Source organism: Salmo salar, chromosome 15, assembly GCF_965601325.2.
Source record: "Salmo salar chromosome 15, fSalSal1, whole genome shotgun sequence".
Classification (NCBI taxonomy): Eukaryota; Metazoa; Chordata; class Actinopteri; order Salmoniformes; family Salmonidae; genus Salmo; species Salmo salar.
This window is the reverse complement of record NC_138305.1, coordinates 45,680,001-45,704,365: the sequence shown is the minus strand read 5'-3', so window position 1 is coordinate 45,704,365 and position 24,365 is coordinate 45,680,001. Positions and strand designations below refer to the sequence as shown.

The 24,365-nt window shown below is 47.9% G+C and overlaps 1 protein-coding gene across 2 annotated transcripts in view; it reads right to left on the bottom strand.

Annotated features, from left to right (window-relative positions):
• The window catches only part of LOC106571446 (mitochondrial peptide methionine sulfoxide reductase), a 110,459-nt gene that overhangs the window by 32,751 nt on the left and 53,343 nt on the right, over positions 1 to 24,365 (bottom strand). For both annotated transcript variants that reach the window (XM_014144564.3, XM_082961821.1), the window contains one exon: positions 9 to 77. In XM_014144564.3, the coding sequence (XP_014000039.1) occupies positions 9 to 77 (69 nt within the window). The remainder of the gene's footprint in view (positions 1 to 8; positions 78 to 24,365) is intronic.

The following is a 24,365-nucleotide window of genomic DNA, read 5'->3' as shown; positions in this document are numbered from 1 at the left end:
TCACTTACCAAACATAGACATCTGAAGTCCCTCGGGGAATGGTGGAACAGTCCTGTTTCCGTTGACGTCGTGCTTGGCTGTAGGACACACAGGGAACAATGGAGAAGGTCTCTGTCAGTCAAACACAGACACACACACACACACAGTGACACACACGCACGAGCGCACGCCAAACACATACGTGCGCACACACTACCACCAAACAAACGCTTACACACCGACACACACACCACTGATACAATAATGACCGGCCATTGAAAGATAGTCTGGTCTATCTCTGGTGTGGAAGGACTGAGGAGGGATTGTTTTTTGCATTTGCAGTAGCCAGCCCGTTGCATACGAGGAGAACTATCTCTAGAAAGGGATGTGTTGTGGGGCATGTCTGCAGTTGGTTCTATTCCACTAAACTAATTACCCAACACAAAGAGGTACTTTGCTATCACAAAATAAAGGCAGTGAAAATTCACCTGGGGGGGTTTTGCAGCATGCGCACACACACACACTGACCCATTTAAACACTCCCATTCATCCCTGCATGATTTCATAGCAACTGGAATCACTGCAATCAGCTGACAAAGCCAGAGGTGGAAGAAGTCCAATTGGGGCTACAGAGCCACCTGGCTGAGCTAATGTGTGTGTGTGTGTGTGTGTGTGTGTGTGTGTGTGTGTGTGTGTGTGTGTGTGTGTGTGTGTGTGTGTGTGTGTGTGTGTGTGTGTGTGTGTGTGTGTGTGTGTGTGTGTGTGTGTGTGTGTGTGTGTGTGTGTGTGCTGCAGATGGCCTGCTGTTGTGGAGTGCAGTGTGTGTGGATTAGGATGAATGGGGGGGGGAGTGAGCCCAACATCTGGAGCCAGCCATGCCCTTGCTGTGCTGTCCTCATGCATGGGCGCGTCGCCATGGCAGCCAGGCGTGCCGATACAGTCAGCTGGAGACTGAGCACCAGACAATCTACTGCTGCACCGTAGTCACACGCCCACCACGGCCTCCCTAACACTCAGTCACTCCATCTCCCTGTCGGTCAGTCTCTCTGTCTCCCTGTCAGTCAGTCTCTCTGTCAGTCAGTCTCTCTGTCAGTCAGTCTCTCTGTCTCCCTGTCAGTATGTCTCTCTGTCAGTCAGTCAGTCTCTCTGTCAGTCAGTCTCTCTGTCTCCCTGTCAGTCAGTCTCTCTGTCAGTCAGTCTCTCTGTCTCCCTGTCAGTCTGTCTCTCTGTCAGTCAGTCTGTCTCTCTGTCAGTCAGTCTGTCTCTCTGTCAGTCTGTCTGTCTCTCTGTCAGTCAGTCAGTCTCTCTGTCAGTCTGTCTGTCTCTCTGTCAGTCAGTCTGTCTCTCTGTCAGTCAGTCTGTCTCTCTGTCAGTCAGTCAGTCTCTGTCAGTCAGTCTCTCTGTCTCCCTGTCAGTCAGTCTCTCTGTCAGTCAGTCTCTCTGTCTCCCTGTCAGTCTGTCTCTCTGTCAGTCAGTCTGTCTCTCTGTCAGTCAGTCTGTCTCTCTGTCAGTCAGTCTGTCTCTCTGTCAGTCTGTCTGTCTCTCTGTCAGTCAGTCAGTCTCTCTGTCAGTCTGTCTGTCTCTCTGTCAGTCAGTCTGTCTCTCTGTCAGTCAGTCTCTCTGTCTCCCTGTCAGTCAGTCTCTCTGTCAGTCAGTCTCTCTGTCTCCCTGTCAGTATGTCTCTCTGTCAGTCAGTCTGTCTCTCTGTCAGTCAGTCAGTCTCTCTGTCAGTCAGTCAGTCTCTCTGTCAGTCAGTCTCTCTGTCTCCCTGTCAGTCAGTCTCTCTGTCAGTCAGTCTCTCTGTCTCCCTGTCAGTCTGTCTCTCTGTCAGTCAGTCAGTCTCTCTGTCAGTCTGTCTGTCTCTCTGTCAGTCAGTCTGTCTCTCTGTCAGTCTGTCTGTCTCTCTGTCAGTCTGTCTGTCTCTCTGTCAGTCTGTCTCTCTGCCTCTCTGTCAGTCTGTCAGTCTGTCTCTCTGTCAGTCTGTCTCTCTGTCAGTCTGTCTGTCTCTCTGTCAGTCAGTCAGTCTCTCTGTCAGTCTGTCTGTCTCTCTGTCAGTCAGTCTGTCTCTCTGTCAGTCAGTCTCTCTGTCTCCCTGTCAGTCAGTCTCTCTGTCAGTCAGTCTCTCTGTCTCCCTGTCAGTATGTCTCTCTGTCAGTCAGTCTGTCTCTCTGTCAGTCAGTCAGTCTCTCTGTCAGTCAGTCAGTCTCTCTGTCAGTCAGTCTCTCTGTCTCCCTGTCAGTCAGTCTCTCTGTCAGTCAGTCTCTCTGTCTCCCTGTCAGTCTGTCTCTCTGTCAGTCTGTCTGTCTCTCTGTCAGTCAGTCTGTCTCTCTGTCAGTCTGTCTGTCTCTCTGTCAGTCTGTCTGTCTCTCTGTCAGTCTGTCTCTCTGCCTCTCTGTCAGTCTGTCAGTCTGTCTCTCTGTCAGTCTGTCTCTCTGTCAGTCTGTCTGTCTCTCAGTCAGTCTCTCTGTCAGTCAGTCTCTCTGTCTCCCTGTCAGTATGTCTCTCTGTCAGTCAGTCTGTCTCTCTGTCAGTCAGTCAGTCTCTCTGTCAGTCAGTCTCTCTGTCTCCCTGTCAGTCAGTCTCTCTGTCAGTCAGTCTCTCTGTCTCCCTGTCAGTCTGTCTCTCTGTCAGTCAGTCTGTCTCTCTGTCAGTCAGTCTGTCTCTCTGTCAGTCTGTCTGTCTCTCTGTCAGTCAGTCAGTCTCTCTGTCAGTCTGTCTGTCTCTCTGTCAGTCAGTCTGTCTCTCTGTCAGTCAGTCTCTCTGTCTCCCTGTCAGTCAGTCTCTCTGTCAGTCAGTCTCTCTGTCTCCCTGTCAGTATGTCTCTCTGTCAGTCAGTCTGTCTCTCTGTCAGTCAGTCAGTCTCTCTGTCAGTCAGTCAGTCTCTCTGTCAGTCAGTCTCTCTGTCTCCCTGTCAGTCAGTCTCTCTGTCAGTCAGTCTCTCTGTCTCCCTGTCAGTCTGTCTCTCTGTCAGTCAGTCTGTCTCTCTGTCAGTCAGTCTGTCTCTCTGTCAGTCAGTCTGTCTCTCTGTCAGTCAGTCAGTCTCTCTGTCAGTCAGTCAGTCTCTCTGTCAGTCTGTCTGTCTCTCTGTCAGTCAGTCTGTCTCTCTGTCAGTCTGTCTGTCTCTCTGTCAGTCTGTCTGTCTCTCTGTCAGTCTGTCTCTCTGCCTCTCTGTCAGTCTGTCAGTCTGTCTCTCTGTCAGTCTGTCTCTCTGTCAGTCTGTCTGTCTCTCTGTCAGTCTGTCTGTCTCTCTGTCAGTCAGTCTGTCTCTCTGTCAGTCCGTCTGTCTCTCTGTCAGTCCGTCTGTCTCTCTGTCAGTCCGTCTGTCTCTCTGTCAGTCCGTCTCTCTCTCTGTCAGTCCGTCTCTCTGTCAGTCCGTCTCTGTGACCATCTCTGTGTCAGTCCGTCTCTGTCTCTGTGTCAGTCCGTCTCTCTGTCAGTCAGTCATAGTTTTGCTTCCGCTAATCTGCTTCCTTCAGTTGTACAGAGAAGGGATTAGCAGCTAGGTATAAGAGGTAGAGGTTGCTAGACCAGGATAGACCCTCTCTACTTCAGAGGACAAAGATGGTGTCCTGTATATGTGCACTTATCCTCTGCACTATGGGGGTCCATGATAATATCATCAGTATGACAGGTCTAACTCCCGCTGCAGGGCAGGGACAGTTTCATCACCTCAAACAGATAGTTTCCTTCTCTTCCTTCTCTTCAGCTGTGAGGTTAAAGGAACTCTGCCTTTACTTAAAACACACACAACCTCTCTGACTATAGAGATGTTTTAGGTGACTTCATTTTCAGAACCGTTCGCCTTTTTATTCATACAGAAAGTTGGCAAGGTTAGTTGGATGTTTGTGTAAAGACTCTGTCATGTTGACCTGAGTGACAGAAGACACACTGAGAGGCTTTGGCCAGCCTCAATAAACCCCCTCCATTTTGGAATTGGAAGATTGCTGCTACAGTGCTGTGAACAGGCAGGCTAGCATGGAGCCTAACTGGGCCTAACTCATTTAATCTGGGAGAGTGGAGTGAGGAGAATGCATTAGAACAAACATCATGAAATCACTTTTACATCCACACTGCTCACCAGCCCAGAATGTTTCCCAGAGTTCACCACACAGGGACTCAAGCCAACGCTACATGTAGCATAGTAGTGACTTTGTCCCAGTTTTACTACAGTATCATTCCTATGACTGCCAAAACCTCTGCCAGTGAACCATAGATTTGACATTCTTGCATTGTGAAGTATCAGTCCTGGGCTAAAGCTTTTACCCCTTTTTCTCCCCAATTTCGTGGTATCCAATTGGTAGTTACAGTCTTGTCCCATCGCTGCAACTCCCGTATGGTCTCGAGAGAGGCGAAGGTCGAGAGCCATGCGTCCTCCAAAACACGACCCAACCACGCCGCACTGCTTCTTGACACACTGCCCGTTTAACCCGGAAGCGAGCCACACCAATGTGTCGGAGGAAACACTGTACACCTGACGACCGTGTCACCGGAGAGAAGAATGGTGCTACGGGGGTATTATCCTAATCTGCAATGCATCATGGCTTTCTGCTGTGGCCATACCATATGGCCCATACCCTCCCATATACAGTGGCTTGCAAAAGTATTCACCCCCTTGGCATTTTTTCCTATTTTGTTGCCTTACAACCTGGAATTAAAATAGATTTTTGGGTGGTTTCTATCATTTGATTTACACAACATGCCTACCACTTTGAAGATGCAAAATATTTTTATAGTGAAACAAACAAGAAATAAGACAAAAAAACTGAAAACTTGAACGTGCATAACTATTCACCCCCCCCCCCCCCCCCCTAAAGGCAATACTTTGTAGAGCCACCTTTTGCAGCAACTACAGCTGCAAGTCTCTTGGGGTATGTCTCTATAAGCTTGGTACATCTAGCCACTGGGATTTCTGCCCATTCTGCAATGCAAAACTGCTCCAGCTCCTTCAAGTTGGATGGGTTCCTCTGGTGTACAGCAATCTTTAAGTCATACAACAGATACTCAATTGGATTGAGGTCTGGGCTTTGACTAGGCCAATCCAAGACATGTAAATGTTTCCCCTTAAACCACTCGAGTGTTGCTTTAGCAGTATGCTTAGGGTCATTGTCCTGCTGGAAGGTGAACCTCCATCCCAGTCTCAAATCTCTGGAAGACTGAAACAGGTTTCCCTCAAGAATGTCCCCGTATTTAGCGCCATCCATCATTCCTTCAATTCTGACCAGTTCCCCAGTCCCTGCCGATGAAAAACATCCCCACAGCATGATGCTGCCACCACCATGCTTCACTGTGGGGATAGGGTTCACAGGGTGATGAGAGGTGTTGGGTTTGCGCCAGACATAGCGTTTTCCTTGATGGCCAAAAAGCTACATTTTAGTCTCATCTGACCAGAGTACCTTCTTCCATATGTTTGGGGAGTCTCCCACATGCCTTTTGGCGAACACCAAATGTGGTTGCTTATTTTTTTCTTTAAGCAATGTCTTTTTTCTGGTCACTCTTCCATAAAGCCGAGCTCTGTGGAGTGTACGGCTTAAAGTGGTCCTAAGGACAGATACTCCACTCTCCGCTGTGGAGCTTTGCAGCTCCTTCAAGGTTATATTTGGTATTTTTGTTGCATCTCTGGTTAATGCCCTCCTTGCCTGGTCCGTGAGTTTTGGTGGGCGGCCCTCTCTTGGCAGGTTTGTTGTGGTGCCATATTCTGGAGTGGCCCAGTCAGAGGCCTTTTGCCTTTTTTATAATGGATTTAATGGTGCTCTGTGGGATGTTCAAAGTTTCTGATATTTTTTTATAACCCAACCCTGATCTGTACTTCTCCACAACATTGTCCCTGACCTGTTTGGAGAGCTCATTGGTCTTCATGGTGCCGCTTGCTTGGTGGTGCCGCTTGCTTGGTGGTGTTGCAGACTCTGGGGCCTTTCAGAACAGGTGTATATATATACTGAGATCGTGTGACAGATCATGTGACACTTAGATTGCACACAGGTGGACTTTATTTAATTAATTATGTGACTTCTGAAGGTAATTGGTTGCACCCGATCTTATTTAGGGCTTCATAGCAAAGGGGTGAATACATATGCACGCACCACCTTTCCATTTAATTTTTAAAAACATTTTTAAAACAAGTTATTTTTTAAATTTCACTTCACCAATTTAGACTATTTTCTGTATGTCCATTACATGAAATCCAAATAAAAATCTATTTAAATTACAAGTTGTAATGCAACAAAATAGGAAAAACGCCAAGGGGGATGAATACTTTTGAAAGGCACTGTACACAGAGGGTAAAAACAATATCCAGCCTTTTGCCTTTCCCTGCTACCGTCACTGTAGCACCACGCACTAATGCCCACCATGCAGCCCCAGCCCCTATATCCCATCCACAATACCCAAGCCCCAATACCCCAGCCCAAATACCCCAGCCCCTATACCCCAGCCCCAATACCCCAGCCCCTATACCCCAGCCCCTATACCCCAGCCCCAATACCCCAGCCCCTATACCCCAGCCCCTATACCCCAGCCCCAATACCCCAGCCCCTATACCCCAGCCTCTATACCCCATAGAGGCTGGGGTATATCGCCCAGCCGTAACCTAAGCCCCACCCCCAGCCCAAACCCCAGCCCTAGACGCACCCTCAGCCCTAAACCCACCCTCAGCCCTAGACCAAACCCCAGCCCTAGACCCACCCTCAGCCCTAGACCCACCCTCAGCCCTAAACCCACCCCCAGCCCTAGACCAAACCCCAGCCCAAGACCCACCCTCAGCCCTAAACCCACCCTCAGCCCTAGACCAAACCCCAGCCCTAGAACCACCCTCAGCCCTAAACCCACCCCAGCCCTAGACCCCCCCCAGCCCTAGACCCCCCCCCCCCCCCCCCCAGCTCCTCCCGTCTCATTATCTTAGTGTGGTGGCAGTAATCACAGCCATTGGGGAACAACCGAACAGAAGCGTGTTCATTAATGGCTGGACGCCTCCCGCTGTAAGATAAACAATCTAAATGTAAATGTCAGCAGGGAAAAACAATGAGTCCAGACAGAATATTAATGACTCGCAACCTCACTCTGCTCTGCTCAGTGTGTGTGTGTGTGTGTGTGTGAGTGTGTGTGTGTGTGTGGGGGGGGGGGGGGGGGGGGGGGTAGCGACACAGAGGAGACACCCGGAGATACCATCAAACTCCCCTCCCTAGCCCCACTGACGCCCCCAAACCCCCCTCCCCTCTCCCAGCGGTCCCCTTTTCCCCCCACCATTCACCAAACTGCTCCCTGTCACCCTGCCCCCCAGGACACATGTCCCCCCTCCCTCCCTGTTAAACATGATTCCACTGTGAAGGGCAGTCACCCTCACAAGCACACTTCATCATTCACTACTCACACACAGACACACACACACACTGAAATCTGTATAAGACTGAAGAGATAGGTTTAGAAAAATACAACTAATAATACGCTATTTATTTGACTGGAAAATTGGAAACAAATACATCTACAGTGGCATGAAAAAGTATGTGAACCCTTCTGGAGTGGCCCAGTCAGAGTCCTGACCTCAACCCGACTGAGATGCTGTGGCATGACCTCGAGAAACAGTTTTGTATAAAGGAATGGTCCAAAATTCCTCCTGACCGTTGTGCAGGTCTGATCCGTAACTACAGAAAACGTTTGGTTGAGGTTATTGCTGCCAAAGGAGGGTCAACCAGTTTTCAAATCCAAGGGTTCACATACTTTTCCCACCCTGCACTGTGAATGTTTACACGGTGTGTTCAATAAAGACATGAAAAAGTATAATTGTTTGTGTGTTATTAGTTTAAGCAGACTGTGTTTGTCTATTGTTGTGACCTAGACAAAGATCAGATCAAAATTGATGACCAATTTTGCAAAAATCCAGGTAATTCCAAAGGATTCACATACTTTTTCTTGCCACTGTATATTGTCTGCCCCTTTCTTTTCCGGATTGAGAAAAGCTGACCCAGAAATGAAGGAAAGAAGTGAATATAAGACGGACCAGCTGACTGTGTGTATTGCTTCAATCCTCTCAGAAGTGCTCTGACTAATGCATTTTGACTCGTACGCGTCCTTCAGCCGAGCGTGATAAACTAAAGCCAGTCTCTAGCACTCTAAATGGCAGGGGACACAATGAGAGGAAAGACAAATTGCGTTCTCTAAAATAAAAGAGAAAATAAGCACCACGGACAAAATGTTTTCGAGCACTTTCATTAATATTCCCGTTTATATTTTCCTTGACACACCACACAAAAATTGTTTTTTTACATACAGTAATTATTCTATGCCACGGCTTTGATAGCACATTCTTTAATTTCTTCCCATCTATCTCTGCAAGAATTACAATGAAATTGTTTGTTGATTAATTGAATTGACATTTTCTGTATGGGCATGCTTTAGCCTCCATCACACATATTACACTTGTTGTTGTGTGAAAGAATTGTTTAACCCAGCATCAACATTTACATCACCGGTGAGTTATTTAGCAAAAAACATCATAAGCACACACACACACACACACACACACACACACACACACACACACACACACACACACACACACACACACACACACACACACACACAGGAGGAGAGAAAGCATGTGTTTTAAGGTATCTTGTGAATAATATCATACAACATCATGTTTTCATTTTCACAAGTCTAATGTCTCTCCCTTCAACAAAAGCTTGATTGTAGCTACGTCGACAGAAGAAGAAGGGGAAGAGTATTTGTGCTGCTCTGTAATGATGTTTTATTTGCCAGGGAAGAGCAGTCAACGCCATTAGAAAGCCCTTCCTAGGTAAACTCACATGAATAATCAAAACAACACGAAGCCCTACTTCAGCATGTGTGTGTGGCTATGTAAATTCAGCTGCAGTGAGAGAGGATCTTCAGTATGACTCTGTGATGGAACAATTCAGACAGGGGAAGCTGAATTTGGCTTTTTTCCCCCCTCCCCTCTCCTATACCCTGCCTAGTAAGCGGTTCCTCTCCACCCTCCCATCTCTCCAAGAGGGTAAGATATGACTAACCAGCCTGCCTGGAGCTTCTTCCCCAGCTCCCCCAAAAACTGTCTGAATAATGAGGGTAATCATGGAGCAGACCTTATCCAAGGTGGCATTTGCACTCTCCCTCTGCCCGCTATCCTCTCTGCCCGCCAGCCTCTCTGCCCGCCTGCGCCCACTGTCCCCGCCACACACTCACTCCATGAGTTAGTGCTGCTCTACTTCCAGCCACTCAGACCGGGCCAGACCCCCTGTATCCGGGCAGGGCTGCTCATTTGGCAGCCTATTAGCCTTGAGAATTAGCTGCAAAAATATGTGCGCAGACATGTGTGAGTTATCTCCATATGTTTATGGGGGGAGCGAGGGTTGATCTGGACTGCTATTGTTAATGCACACAGATGATTCATCGTTTAGAGAGAGTCACAGTGTCAGGTCCTCTGAGATCCTTCCATATTATTCAGATTCAGTTTAGTGGTGAAGGGAGAAAGAGGCACTGTCATTTGTGTGTGTGTGTGTGTGTGTGTGTGTGTGTGTGTGTGTGTGTGTGTGTGTGTGTGTGTGTGTGTGTGTGTGTGTGTGTGTGTGTGTGTGTGTGTGTGTGTGTGTGTGTGTGGTGTGTGTGTGTGTGTGTCCTCTACTGAGGAGCGATGGCCTACAGCAGACGGATGTACCGTATCTACTGTCCCATCCTGACCAGAGGCGTAAAAGACCTTGGGTTGAAGGGCTGGGTAGATATTCTCTCTGTCTAGCTGTTGGAGTCCGGGAGGTGAACTCATCCATAACATCATCCCTTCACAGTCTCCTCTCATCCCTCTCTACCTCTCTGGTCTAAATGTGGCCAGTGAGAACAATTCCCCCCAGGGCTCTTTGACTGGAGTCCAGAGAGTCTACTTTAGTGAGACTCATGGGAGCTAATCTCTAGAAATAGGTAACAGTCACGGTGAAGTGAGCACTAAATTAAATCTCTGTTTTATGGATTGGGTCCAAATGACCGTCGAAAGGAGAGGAGGCTATTGTCCTACAGGAGGTCGACCCTCTCCCTGGTCGTTTAATTTGAGGAACGCTGTGCCCCTGTCACGTCCCATCCTCAGACCGCTTCCAAGCCCCAGTTTGATTGGTGCCCCTGCTCCTCATTTTAATGTATCTGCCCTCTTCTCTGCTGGAGCTACTGTCGTTGTATAGGCCAGCAGCAGAACGTGCTAGCTTTCCCACCACTACTACTGTAGTTGTATAGGCCAGCAGCAGAACGTGCTAGCTTTCCCACCACTACTACTGTTGTTGTATAGGCCAGCAGCAGAACGTGCTAGCTTTCCCACCACTGCTACTGTCGTTGTATAGGCCAGCAGCAGAACGTGCTAGCTTTCCCGCCACTGCTACTGTCGTTGTATAGGCCGGCAGCAGAACGTGCTAGCTTTCCCGCCACTGCTACTGTCGTTGTATAGGCCGGCAGCAGAACGTGCTAGCTTTCCCGCCACTGCTACTGTCGTTGTATAGGCCGGCAGCAGAACGTGCTAGCTTTCCCGCCACTGCTACTGTCGTTGTATAGGCCGGCAGCAGAACGTGCTAGCTTTCCCGCCACTGCTACTGTCGTTGTATAGGCCGGCAGCAGAACGTGCTAGCTTTCCCGTCACTGCTACTGTCGTTGTATAGGCCGGCAGCAGAACGTGCTAGCTTTCCCGCCACTGCTACTGTTGTTGTATAGGCCGGCAGCAGAACGTGCTAGCTTTCCCGCCACTGCTACTGTCGTTGTATAGGCCAGCAGCAGAACGTGCTAGCTTTCCCACCACTACTACTGTCGTTGTATAGGCTAGCAGCAGAATGTGCTAGCTTTCCCGCCACTACTACTGTTGTTGTATAGGCCAGCAGCAGAACGTGCTATCTTTCCCGCCAGTACTACTGTCGTTGTATAGGCCAGCAGCAGAACGTGCTATCTTACCCGCCACTACTACTGTCGTTGTATGTGGCAGGGTCTACAGTCAATCACGGACTACAAAAGAAAAACCAGACCCGTCAAGGACCACGATGTCTTGCTCCCAGACAGACTAAACAACTTCTTTGCTCGCTTTGAGGACAATACAGTGCCACTGACACGGCCAGCTACCAAAACCTGCAGGCTCTCCTTCACTGCAGCCAACATGAGTCAAACATTTAAACGTGTTAACCCTCGCAAGGCTGCAGGCCCAGACGGCATCCCTAGCCGCGTCCTCAGAGCATGCGCAGACCAGCTGGCTGGTGTCTTTACGGACATATTCAATCAATCCTTATACCAGTCTGCTGTTCCCACATGCTTCAAGAGGGCCACCATTGTTCCTGTTCCAAAGAAAACTAAGGTCACTGAGCTAAATGACTACCATCCCGTAGCACTCACTTCCATCATCATGAAGTGCTTTGAGAGACTAGTCAAGGACCATATCACCTCCACCCTACCTGACACCCTAGACCCACTCCAATTTGCTTACTGACCCAATAGGTCCACAGACGACGCAATCGCAATCACACTGCACACTGTCCTAACCCATCTGGACAAGAGGAATACCTATGTAAGAATGCTTTTCATCGACTACAGCTCAGCATTTAACACTATGTTACCCTCCAAACTCGTCATTAAGCTCGAGACCCTGGGTCTCGAGAGAGACCCCGCCCTGTGCAACTGGATCCTGGACTTCCTGACGGGCCACCCCCAGGTGGTGAGGGTAGGTAACAACATCTCCACCCCGCTGATCCTCAACACTGGGGCCCCACAAGGGTGCGTTCTCAGCCCTCTCCTGTACTCCCTGTTCACCCACGACTGTGTGGCCGCGCACGCCTCCAACTCAATCATCAATTTTGCAGACGACACTACAGTGATAGGCTTGATTACCAACAACGACGAGACAGCCTACAGGGAGGAGGTGAGGGCCCTCGGAGTGTGGTGTCAGGAAAATAACCTCGCACTCAATGTCAACAATACAAAGGAGATGATCGTGGACTTCAGGAAACAGCAAAGGGAGCAGCCCCCTATCCACATCGACGGGACAGTAGTGGAGAGGGTGGAAAGTTTTAAGTTCCTCGGCGTACACATCATGCACAAACTGAAATGGTCCACCCACACAGACAGCGTGGTGAACAAGGCGCAGCAGCGCCTCTTCAACCTCAGGAAGCTGAAGAAATTTGGCTTGTCACCAAAAACACTCACAAACTTTTACACACAATCGAGAGCATCCTGTCGGGGTGTATCACCGCCTGGAATGGCAATTGCTCTGCCCATAACTGTAAGGCTCTCCAGAGGGTGGTGAGGTCTGCACAACACATCACTGGGGGCAAACTACCTGCCCTCCAGGACTCCTACACCACCCGATGTCACAGGAAGGCCAAAAAGATCATCAAGGACAACAACCACCCGAGCCACTGCCTGTTCACCCCGCTATCATCCAGAAGGCGAGGTCAGTACAGGTGCATCAAAGCGGGGACCGAGAGACTGAAAAACAGCTTCTATCTCAAGGCTATCAGACTGTTAAACAGCCATCACTAACATTGAGTGGCTGCTGCCAACATACTGACTCAACTCTAGCCACTTTAAGAATGGAAAAATGTATGTAATAAATGTATCACTAGCCACTTTAAACAATGCCACTTTATATAATGTTTACATACCCTACATTACTCATCTCATATGTATATACTGTACTCTATACCATCTACTGCATCTTGCCTATGCTGTTTGGCCATCACTCATTCATATATTTTTATGTACATATTCTTATTTATTCCTTTTCACTTGTGTGTATAAGGTAGTTGTTGTGAAATTGTTAGGTTAGATTACTTGTTAGATATTACTGCATGGTCGGAACTAGAAGCACAAGCATTTCGCTACACTCGCATTAACATCTGCTAACCATGTGTATGTGGAAAATAAAATTTGATTTGATTTGATTTATAGGCCAGCAGCAGAACGTGCTAGCTTTCCCGCCACTACTACCAGTACGCCAATAACTCAGGTCTGTGGGGTTTAATCTCTCCTTCCAGGGGATTCTCCACGCTCTATGACACTCATTTACAAACCAAAGAAGCTGTATCTACTTCAATCAACCAGCCATTGAGCTGGCTGAATAAATGTTGTTTCCACGTAATTTCAACAACAACAAAATATATATATGTGATGACGTTGAATCAATGTGGAAAACTGATTGGATTTTTAAAAAGTCATCAATGTAAGGGAATTTAGTCTTTTTTTCACCCAACTTTCACCTAAATCCAATGACATGGTGAAATGTGATGTTGATTTCACGTTGAATTCACGTTAAGTTGACAACTTAACCAAATGTAAATCAAAAATAGACGTTGAAATGACGTACAGTGAGGGGAAAAAGTATTTGATCCCCTGCAGATTTTGTACGTTTGCCCACTGATAAAGAAATGATCAGTCTATAATTTTAATGGTAGGTTTATTTGAACAGTGAGAGACAGAATAACAAGAAAAAAATCAAAAAAAAATGTCAAAAATGCTCTAAATTGATTTGCATTTTAATGAGGGAAATACGTATTTGACCCCCTCTCAATCAGAAAGATTTCTGGCTCCTGGGTGTCTTTTATACAGGTAACGAGCTGAGATTAGGAGCACACTCTTAAAGAGGGTGCTCCTAATCTCAGCTTGTTTCCTGTATAAAAGACACCTGTCCACAGAAGTAATCAATCAATCAGATTCCAAACTCTCCACCATGGCCAAGACCAAAGAGCTCTCCAAGGATGTCAAGGACAAGATTGTAGACCTACACAAGGCTGGAATGGGCTACAAGACCATCGCCAAGCAGCTTGGTGAGAAGGTGACAACAGTTGGTGTGATTATTCGCAAATGGAAGAAACACAAAAGAACTGTCAATCTCCCTCGGCCTGGGGCTCCATGCAAGATCTCACCTCGTGGAGTTGCAATGATCATGAGAACGGTAAGGAATCAGCCCAGAACTACACGGGAGGATCTTGTCAATGATCTCAAGGCAGCTGGGACCATAGTCACCAAGAAAACAATTGGTAACACACTACGCCATGAAGGACTGAAATCCTGCAGCGTCCGCAAGGTCCCCCTGCTCAAGAAAGCACATATACATGCCCGTCTGAAGTTTGCCAATGAACATCTGAATGATTCAGAGGACAACTGGGTGAAAGTGTTGTGGTCAGATGAGACCAAAATTGAGCTTTTTGGCATCAACTCAACTCCCCGTGTTTGGAGGAGGAGGAATGCTGCCTATGACCCCAAGATTACCATCCCCACCATCAAACATGGAGGTGTAAACATTATGCTTTGGGGGTGTTTTTCTGCTAAGGGGACAGGACAACTTCACCGCATCAAAGGGACGATGGACGGGGCCATGTACCGTCAGATCTTGGGTGAGAACCTCCTTCCCTCAGCCAGGGCATTGAAAATGGGTCGTGGATGGGTATTCCAGCATGACAATGACCCAAAACACACGGCCAAGGCAACAAAGGAGTGGCTCAAGAAGAAGCACATTAAGGTCCTGGAGTGGCCTAGCCAGTCTCCAGACCTTAATCCCATAGAAAATCTGTGGAGGGAGCTGAAGGTTCGAGTTGCCAAACGTCAGCCTCGAAACCTTAATGACTTGGAGAAGATCTGCAAAGAGGAGTGGGACAAAATCCTTCCTGAGATGTGTGCAAACCTGGTGGCCAACTACAATAAACGTCTGACCTCTGTGATTGCCAACAAGGGTTTTGCCACCAAGTACTAAGTCATGTTTTGCAGAGGGGTCAAATACTTATTTCCCTCATTAAAATGTAAATCATTTTATAACATTTTTGACATGCGCTTTTCTGGATTTTTGTTGTTGTTATTCTTTCTCTCACTGTTCAAATAAACCTACCATTCAAATTATAGACTGATAATTTCTTTGGGCAAACGTACAAAATCAGCAGGGGATCAAATACTTTTTTCCCTCACTGTATGTGCTCAGTGGGTTACTTCATTCTGAGATCGTAGCTGTGCTTGTATGTATTGTCCCCAACGGCCACAGACTGGTCGGAGAAAAGACTAAGGATAACCTACTTCAAAACGCTCAAACTTTTGACTGAGTATAGCTCATCACATCCTTTTGCAAAGTACGTCACTTATTTAGTACATCAGAAGACGAGACAAAGGACCAAAAGTGGCCCTGGTATCTGAAGCTCTGATGACTGATTAGTTTCCCTAAGAGTCAGTTGATTCTCTGTAATTCTTCTCCACACACAGAGAACTGATTGGGTTTACAATGTGCTCCGTCAGCCTCTTGCCTCACTGTGCTGGCTATTAAGAGGAACCCAACCCAGGCCCAAACTCTAGCACACAGACTTAACTCAGCAGGGCCTAAAGAGAGTCATCATTGATTACTCTGCAGTGGCTTTGATGGAGGAAGACCATGTGGTCCAACAGCCCAGAAGACTTTGAGCACGAGCCAAGAGACTCCAGTCCTCTACAGTCTACAACCACCATACAGAACCAGGCGTTTGGTCAATAGCCATTCCCTTTGAAAAGTGCTTTGATGGGCATGATGATCTGAGGATGAACTTGTGCCAGTTTAACTCTGCAGCTTAAGAAAAGGCAGGACAGAAATCATTCCGTCAAGTCGGAGGGAGAAACGATGCCATGAGAGGGCATGGCAGAGGCTTAAGCAGAGCAACTTCAAAGATGACTCAGTGGAAGTAAGAAGCAAGGGATCAGAACAGGAAGAAAGGCCTGCAACACACAGCTTTGTCTCTCGTTCATTCAAAGGCGCTCTCTGGCAGAGGGGTTCTACGACTGGCGATTGGGAGTGTGTGTGTGTGTGTGTGTGTGTGTGTGTGTGTGTGTGTGTGTGTGTGTGTGTGTGTGTGTGTGTGTGTGTGTGTGTGTGTGTGTGTGTGTGTGTGTGCGTGCGTGCGTGCGTGCGTGCGTGCGTGCGTGCGTGCGTGCGTGCGTGCGTGCGTGCGTGCGTGCGTGCATGTATGTGTGAGAGAGAGTGTCTGGATGGGGGTGCAGCACAGTGGAGTGTGTGTGAAGCGATATGCTATCTCTGGTTCACATCCCCACCAAGTTCCCCCACAGATCCCCACCATGTTACAGTACAGATTAGTAGGGCAGCCCTGGGAGTGGTGCTCCTGCAGCCAGCAGACATACTCTGGGAGCTGGGCAGTGGTTCTCTGGCTCGGCCCCCCTCCCCCAGGCTCTGCCTTCACCGGCTTGGTCTGACATTGATAAATGAGACAGTGCGGCTCATGCCTGGCTCTCTCTGATTGGAGCAGCCCCCTCCCCCGCTCTAATAACAGCCCTGGTGGGAGAAAGAACACACTGCCTCATCTGAGCAGCAATTAAGGCAACAACATCAATCCCCCCTTTCTCCATCTCCCTCCCCTTCTGTCTGCCTCTTTCTCTTCTGTCCCTCCCTCTCTCTCTCTCCGATTCCTCTCCCTCTCTCCTGTGATCTCTATCCAGCTGCAGGCCCTCTCCCATAGATCACAATGATCGCCGTCATCACACTGCACTATCTGTTTCATTGGTGGCATTATTGCCAACATTGTTATTGTTATCCATGATAGCAATGCTCTGATCTGGTGGTGGGGAGAGAAATAGAGAGAGAAAGAAAGAGAGCGTGGTGAACCACATGAAAAAAAGAGTCAGGATGCGGTCTGACTGAGAGAGAGTGAGAAACATTGACCGTGGGGAAGTAGTGCCAAGCGAGACTAATAGGCCTTGATACTCTGAGGAGCTGAGGAGAGGCCTGACGATGACTGGCAGGCAGGCAGGACTGTGATGACTGCTTTATCTCCAGCCTGTTGTTCCTGTAGTTCACCACACACTGCCCTGTTGCCTTCTGTCACTGGCCTGTTTCTGTCAGGAGAGGAACAGCGAGACGTACAGAGTTCTGATAATCACACACCATGTTGACATCATTAGCCCCTCCCCAAACATCTGGGGGGGGGGGTTCTATTTGGGACCGACAGCAGCTCAGGTTATTTGGAGTGTTATGACTCATCCCACATCAGCCCAAAATCTGGAGAGAGAGAGCGAGAGAGAGAGAGCGAGAATGTGAGGTGATGGATGCATTCCTTTGATTGCACCTGGATGAGTGAGAGGCAGATGAGGCTCTTGATCTCTCCCGGTGTGTGTATAAGAGTGGGCGGTGTGTGTGAACCAGAGAACAGAATCTTCTACCCCTCCCCACACATAACTACAAACTACAGTCAGACCAAACATTAGCATGTAAAGGCATACCGTACTTTTCTCATTAAAACATAAAAGTGAGGGGTGGTTAGGAGATATGTGAATCATAAAGACTCATACAGCCTAGATGTTTTGCACCAAATGATTGTGACTCAATTAGTGTGTCGAGATTCCTTGAAACTCCAATACTTTCCAACTTGTGATGACACAGGCCTTTGAACAGTCACCCACACTGCAGAACAGTCAGAGCACAAAACTTCAGACACATGTTTATTCTAAAGGCTGCCTTCAAGCCAGGGAATGGAAGTTTATAGGCTGTGTCTGCCATAGTGATTAGAAAGAGTAAAAAGGGGTATCCTTGGCAAAAAGCAACACGAGGCTCCAGAATGAACCCAGCAGAGAAGGGGAGAAAGAGGGTCTGCTCTGCGGCTTAGGTCGTATCTAGCATGACACCCAGAGAAAATCCACACAGCAGATGTCACTGGCTACTGGCTCGTCTCTAAGAGCTTCATTCATTGTACAGGATTAAGAGGGCCATTTTTGAAAAGCCAGCCCCCCACCCAAACAAATCCCTGTGAGGTTGACTGGGAGGGCAGCCTAGCAGGCGTTCTGAGGTGGCGAGCTGAGCTGAGGAGGGTAGATGAGGAGTGGAGATGAGGAGGGGAGATGAGGAGAGGAGATGAGGAGTGGAGATGAGTAAGGGAGATGAGGAGTGGAGATGAGTAAGGGAGATGAGGAAGCGAGATGAGTAAAGGAGATGAGGAGGAGAGATGAGGAGTGGAGATGAGTAAGGGAGATGAGGAGTGCAGATGAGGAGTGGAGATGAGTAAGGGAGATGAGGAGGGGAGATGAGTAAGGGAGATGAGGAGTGGAGATGAGTAAGAGAGATGAGGAGGGGAGATGAGGAGAAGAGATGAGGAGTGGAGATGAGGAGTGGAGATGAGGAGTGGAGATGAGTAAGGGAGATGAGGAGTGGAGATGAGGAGTGGAGATGAGTAAGAGAGATGAGGAGTGGAGATGAGGAGTGGAGGTGAGTAAGGGAGATGAGGAGTGGAGATGATTAAGAGAGATGAGGAGGGGAGATGAGGAGGGGAGATGAGGAGGGGAGATGAGGAGTGGAGATGAGTAAGGGAGATGAGGAGTGGAGATGAGTAAGGGAGATGAGGAGTGGAGATGAGTAAGAGAGATGAGGAGGGGAGATGAGGAGGGGGGATGAGGAGTGAAGATGAGTAAGGGAGATGAGGAGTGGAGATGAGGAGTGGAGATGAGTAAGGGAGATGAGGAGTGGAAATGAGTAAGGGAAATGAGGAGTGGAAATGAGTAAGAGAGATGAGGAGGGGAGATGAGTGAGGGAGATGAGGAGGGGAGATGAGTAGGTGAGATGAGGAGGGGAGATGAGTAAGAGCGATGAGGAGGAGAGATGAGGAGTGGAGATGAGTAAGGGAGATGAGGAGTGGAGATGAGTAAAGGAGATGAGGAGTGGAGATGAGTAAGGGAGATGAGGAGTGGAGATGAGTAAGAGAGATGAGGAGGGGAGATGAGTAAGAGAGATGAGGAGGGGAGATGAGGAATGGAGATGAGGAGTGGAGATGAATAAGGGAGATGAGAAGTGGAGATGAGTAAGGAAGATGAGGAGGGGAGATGAGTAAGGGAGATGAGGAGGGGAGAGGGGGAGGGGAGATGAGTAAGAGAGATGAGTAAGGGAGGTGAGTAAGGGAGATGAGGAGGGGAGATGAGGAGGGGAGATGAGTAAGGGAGATGAGGAGTGGAGATGAGGAGGGGAGATGAGTAGGTGAGATGAGGAGGGGAGATGAGTAAGAGAGATGAGGAGTGGAGATGAGGAGGGGAGATGAGGAGGGGAGATGAGTAGTGGAGATGAGTAAGGGAGATGAGGAGTGGAGATGAGTAAGGGAGATGAGTATGGGAGATAAGGAGTGGAGATGAGTAAGGGAGATGAGTAAGGGAGATAAGGAGTGGAGATGAGGAGGGGAGATGAGGAGGGGAGATGAGGAGGGGAGATGAGGGGGGAGATGAGTAAGGGAGTTGAGGAGTGGAGATGAGGAGGGGAGATGAGGAGGGGAGATGAGTAAGAGAGATGAGGAGGGGAGATGAGGAGTGGAGATGAGTAAGGGAGATTAGGAGTGGAGATGAGTAAGGGAGATGAGGAGTGGAGATGAGTAAGGGGGGTGAGGAGGGGAGATGAGTAAGGGGGGTGAGGAGGGGAGATGAGTAAGGGAGATGAGGAGTGGAGATGAGTAAGGGAGATGAGGAGTGGAGATGAGTAAGAGAGATGAGGAAGGGAGATGAGGAGTGGAGATGAGTAAGGGAGATGAGGAGTGGAGATGAGTAAGAGAGATGAGGAGTGGAGATGAGTAAGGGAGGTGAGGAGGGGAGATGAGGAAGGGAGATGAGGAAGGGAGATGAGGAGGGGAGATGAGGAAGGGAGATGAGGAGTGGAGATGAGGAGTGGAGATGAGGAGGGGAGATGAGGAAGGGAGAAGAGGAGGGGAGATGAGGAGGGGAGATAAGGAGTGGAGATGAATAAGGGAGATGAGGAGTGGAGATGAGTAAGGGAGATGAGGAGTGGAGATGAGTAAGGGAGATGAGGAGGGGAGATGAGGAAGGGAGATGAGGAGGGGAGATGAGTAAGGGAGATGAGTAAGGGAGATGAGTAAGGGAGATGAGGAGGGGAGATGAGGGGAGATGAGGAAGAGAGATGAGGAGGGGAGATGAGGAGGGGAGATGAGTAAGAGAGATGAGGAGTGGAGATGAGGAAGGGAGATGAGGAGGGGAGATGAGTAAGAGAGATGAGGAGTAGAGATGAGTAAGAGAGATGAGGAAGGGAGATGAGGAGTGGAGATGAGTAAGGGAGATGAGGAGTGGAGATGAGTAAGAGAGATGAGGAGTGGAGATGAGTAAGGGAGGTGAGGAGGGGAGATGAGGAAGGGAGATGAGGAAGGGAGATGAGGAGGGGAGATGAGGAAGGGAGATGAGGAGTGGAGATGAGGAGTGGAGATGAGGAGGGGAGATGAGGAGTGGAGATGAGGAAGGGAGAAGAGGAGGGGAGATGAGGAGGGGAGATAAGGAGTGGAGATGAGTAAGGGAGATGAGGAGTGGAGATGAGTAAGGGAGATGAGGAGTGGAGATGAGTAAGGGAGATGAGGAGGGGAGATGAGGAAGGGAGATGAGGAGGGGAGATGAGTAAGGGAGATGAGTAAGGGAGATGAGTAAGGGAGATGAGGAGGGGAGATGAGGGGAGATGAGGAAGAGAGATGAGGAGGGGAGATGAGGAGGGGAGATGAGTAAGAGAGATGAGGAGTGGAGATGAGGAAGGGAGATGAGGAGGGGAGATGAGGGGAGATGAGGAAGAGAGATGAGGAGGGGAGATGAGGAGGGGAGATGAGTAAGAGAGATGAGGAGGGGAGATGAGGAGGGGAGATGAGGAAGAGAGATGAGGAGGGGAGATGAGTAAGAGAGATGAGGAGGGGAGATGAGGGGAGATGAGGAGGGGAGATGAGTAAGAGAGATGAGGAGTGGAGATGAGGAAGGGAGATGAGGAGGGGAGATGAGGGGAGATGAGGAAGAGAGATGAGGAGGGGAGATGAGGAGGGGAGATGAGGAGGGGAGATGAGTAAGAGAGATGAGGAGGGGAGATGAGGAGGGGAGATTAGGGGAATTAGCTCTGGCTGCAGCCATCATGGTGAGTTGGTTCATATGCACCAGCAATGGTGTCTGTCTGGGACTTTAGGAGGATGAATTACTATTTTTACCAGACACACACACACACACACACACACACACACACACACACACACACACACACACACACACACACACACACCACACACACACACACACACACACACACACACACACACACACACTAAACATACACTATACTGTACATACACTATATAACACAGGTGCTTGCGCTCACGCATGCACACACACTGCAGAAACACAGACAGATGTAGACAAATACTAAACATACACTAGACTGTACATACACTATATAACACAGGATGCTTGCGCTCATGCATGCACACACTCACTCACAGTGCCATTATCATTAAAGAGCCACAGGAGCCATTATTGGCCCTATATCAGTGTTGCTCCATGCACATCTTCCACTGTGACTAACTGTTGATAATGGTGGCGGCAGACTCTGCAGGGGAACATTACTCCCTTTTCATATTCACACTCAAATCAATTAAGAAAAACAACATGCTCACTAAATTAAAATTCCCCTTATCATCCCCCTTGAACTTGAAACATTCACTCACACTCTAATTCTGCCTATTCTGCCACATCGCTATAACAGAAGTGCAGGGTGATTATAAGCGTGTCTAACAGCAAATTAGTTTCTCAACACTTCTTCTGGGGTGAGCAAGAAGGCTTAACACACTGCTTATTGGTCCCGCTAGACTAAATGATTTTGATGACAAAATGGGCTTAAACCAATGACGGACAGCGTTGTTGTTAGGAGTGTTGAAACAACACAGATTAGATCAGATCTGGACAAAGAAAAACATCTAAGAATGGATTGATATTCAACATGTATATGATGCTGAATCAGAATAGTGCAGTAAATGAGGCACTATGCTTAAATCCCGGCAGCATGATCACAATAAGACCTGGAAACTAGCACATTGAAAAGCACCTAACATCACACATCCACCTACTACAGAAAATAAGTGAAACAATAGACTTGACACCAGTATCTTTGGGTATATTAGGTGTTTAAAGATACAGTCGGAAGTTTACATACACCTTCGCCAAATACATTTAAACTCAGTTTTTCACAATTACTGACATTTAATCCTAGTAGAAATTCCGTCTTAGGTCAGTTAGGATCACCACTTTATTTTAAGAATGTGAAATGTCAGAATAATAGTAGAGAGAATGATTTATTTCAGCTTTCATTTCTTTCATCACATTCCCAGTGGGTCAGAAGTTTACATACACTCAATTAGTATTTGGTAGCATTGCCTTTAAAATGTTTAACTTGGGTTAAACATTTCTGGTAGCCTTCCACAAGCATCCCACAATAAGTTGGGTGAATTTTGGCACATTCTTCCTGACAGAGCTGGTGTAACTGAGTCAGGTTTGTATGCCTCCTTGCTCGCACACGGTTTTTCAGTTCTGCCCACACATTTTCTGTAGGATTGAGGTCTGGCTTTCTGATGGCCACTCCAATACCTTGACTTTGTTGTCCTTAAGCCATTTTGCCACAACTTTGGAAGTATGCTTGGGGTCATTGTCCATTTGGAAGACCCATTTGCGACCAAGCTATAACTTCCTGACTGATGTCTTGAGATGTTTCTTCAATATATCCACATCATTTTCCTTCCTCATGATGCCATCTATTTTGTGAAGTGCACCAGTCCCTCCTGCAGCAAGGCACCCCACAACATGATTCTGCCACCCCCATACCTCACGGTTGGGATGGTGTTCTTCGGCTTGCAAGCCTCCCCCTTTGTCCTCCAAACATAACGATGGTCATTATGGCCAAACAGTTCTATTTTTGTTTAATCAGACCAGAGGACATTTCTCCAAAAAGTACGATCTTTGTCCCCATGTGCAGCTGCAAACCACAGTCTGGCTTTTTTATGGCAGTTTAGGAGCAGTGGCTTCTTCCTTGCTGAGCGGCCTTTCAGGTTATGTCGATATAGGACTCGTTTTACTGTGGATATAGATACTTTTGTACCTGTTTCCTCCAGCATCTTCACAAGGTCCTTTGCTGTTGTTCTGGGATTGATTTGCACTTTTCGCACCAAAGTACATTCATCTCTAGGAGACAGAACGCGTCTCCTTCCTGAGCGGTATGACAGCTGTGTGGTTCCATGGTGTTTATACTTGCGTACTACTGTTTGTACAGATGATCGTGGTACCTTCAGGCATTTGAAAAATGCTCCCACGAATGAACCAGACTTGTGGAGGTCTACAATTTTCTTTCTGAGGTCTTGGCTGATTTCTTTTGATTTTCCCATGATGTCAAGCAAAGAGGCACTGAGTTTGAAGGTAGGCCTTGAAATACATCCACAGGTACACCTCCAATTGACTCAAATGATGTCAATTAGCCTATCAGAAGCTTCTAAAGCCATTACATCATTTTCTGGAATTTTCCAAGCTGTTTAAAGGCACAGTCAACTTAGTGTATGTAGACTTCTGACCCACTGGAATTGTGATACAGTGAATTATAAGTGAAATAATCTGTCTGTAAACAATTGTTGGAAAAATTACTTGTGTCGTGCACAAAGTAGATGTCCTAACCGACTTGCCAAAACTATAGTTTGATGACAAGAAATTTGTGGAGTGGTTGAAAAACAAGTTTTAATGACTCCAACCTAAGTGTATGTAAACTTCCGACTTCAACTGTAGGTAATGAGACGGTTAGAGATGCTGATCCAGAGTCCTGGTGCCCCCCTGCTAGTGTGGCCAGACCCTGGCCCTGCCTCCGGCCCCCCTTTCCCCCACATCTCCCGAGGGGCCCAGTCCACCCCAATACAGACCAAGAGAGTCTCCCTCCCTGTGAATCCAATTTAAAAAGCCAGCAGGAGTCTAATCAGCATTCCTCTAATGATTCTGCAGAATTTTTTCCAAGGCTGAAAGTCAGTTCAAATGGCCACCGTGCTGCATTGCTCGCCTCTCCATCCTCTCTGTCCTCTCCGTCCTCTCCGTGCTCTCCGTGCTCCGTCCTCTCCGTCCTCTCTGTCCTCTCTGTCCTCTCCCTCAGTATGAAAGTGTGGATCTCCCTTCCTCATATCCTCCCCACTGGGTACCTCTGATCACCTTGACCTGCCCGCCAGCCGGCCGGCCAGGCACCGGCTCGCCTTAGTGGGGTTCTGGGAAGTCATCTAAAGAAGTAAGTACCTAGGTTACCAAAGTATCCTGCTCTGAAAGTGTTCATTCAGTAACTCTACCTGCCCAGAGGAAATAACAGGAAGAGGGCTGCTTGTTTCAACAAGCCCAATATACTAAATGAAGATGGCTTAGCCTATTCCAATTCTCAGGATCACATAATTATTTAATTTTGCTGATAAAACCTCAGAACAACACATTATTAACTAGAACTACAGATTGAATAATGCCCTCTTGGGTCTACATTTCAGAGAATAAAAATACATCACTCGTGATTTTTTTCCTGTATGCAATAGTTCTTCAGCAATTATGTTTCAATATGACCTGAATATCATTCTATAGAGTCTACATTATATAGATGTAAG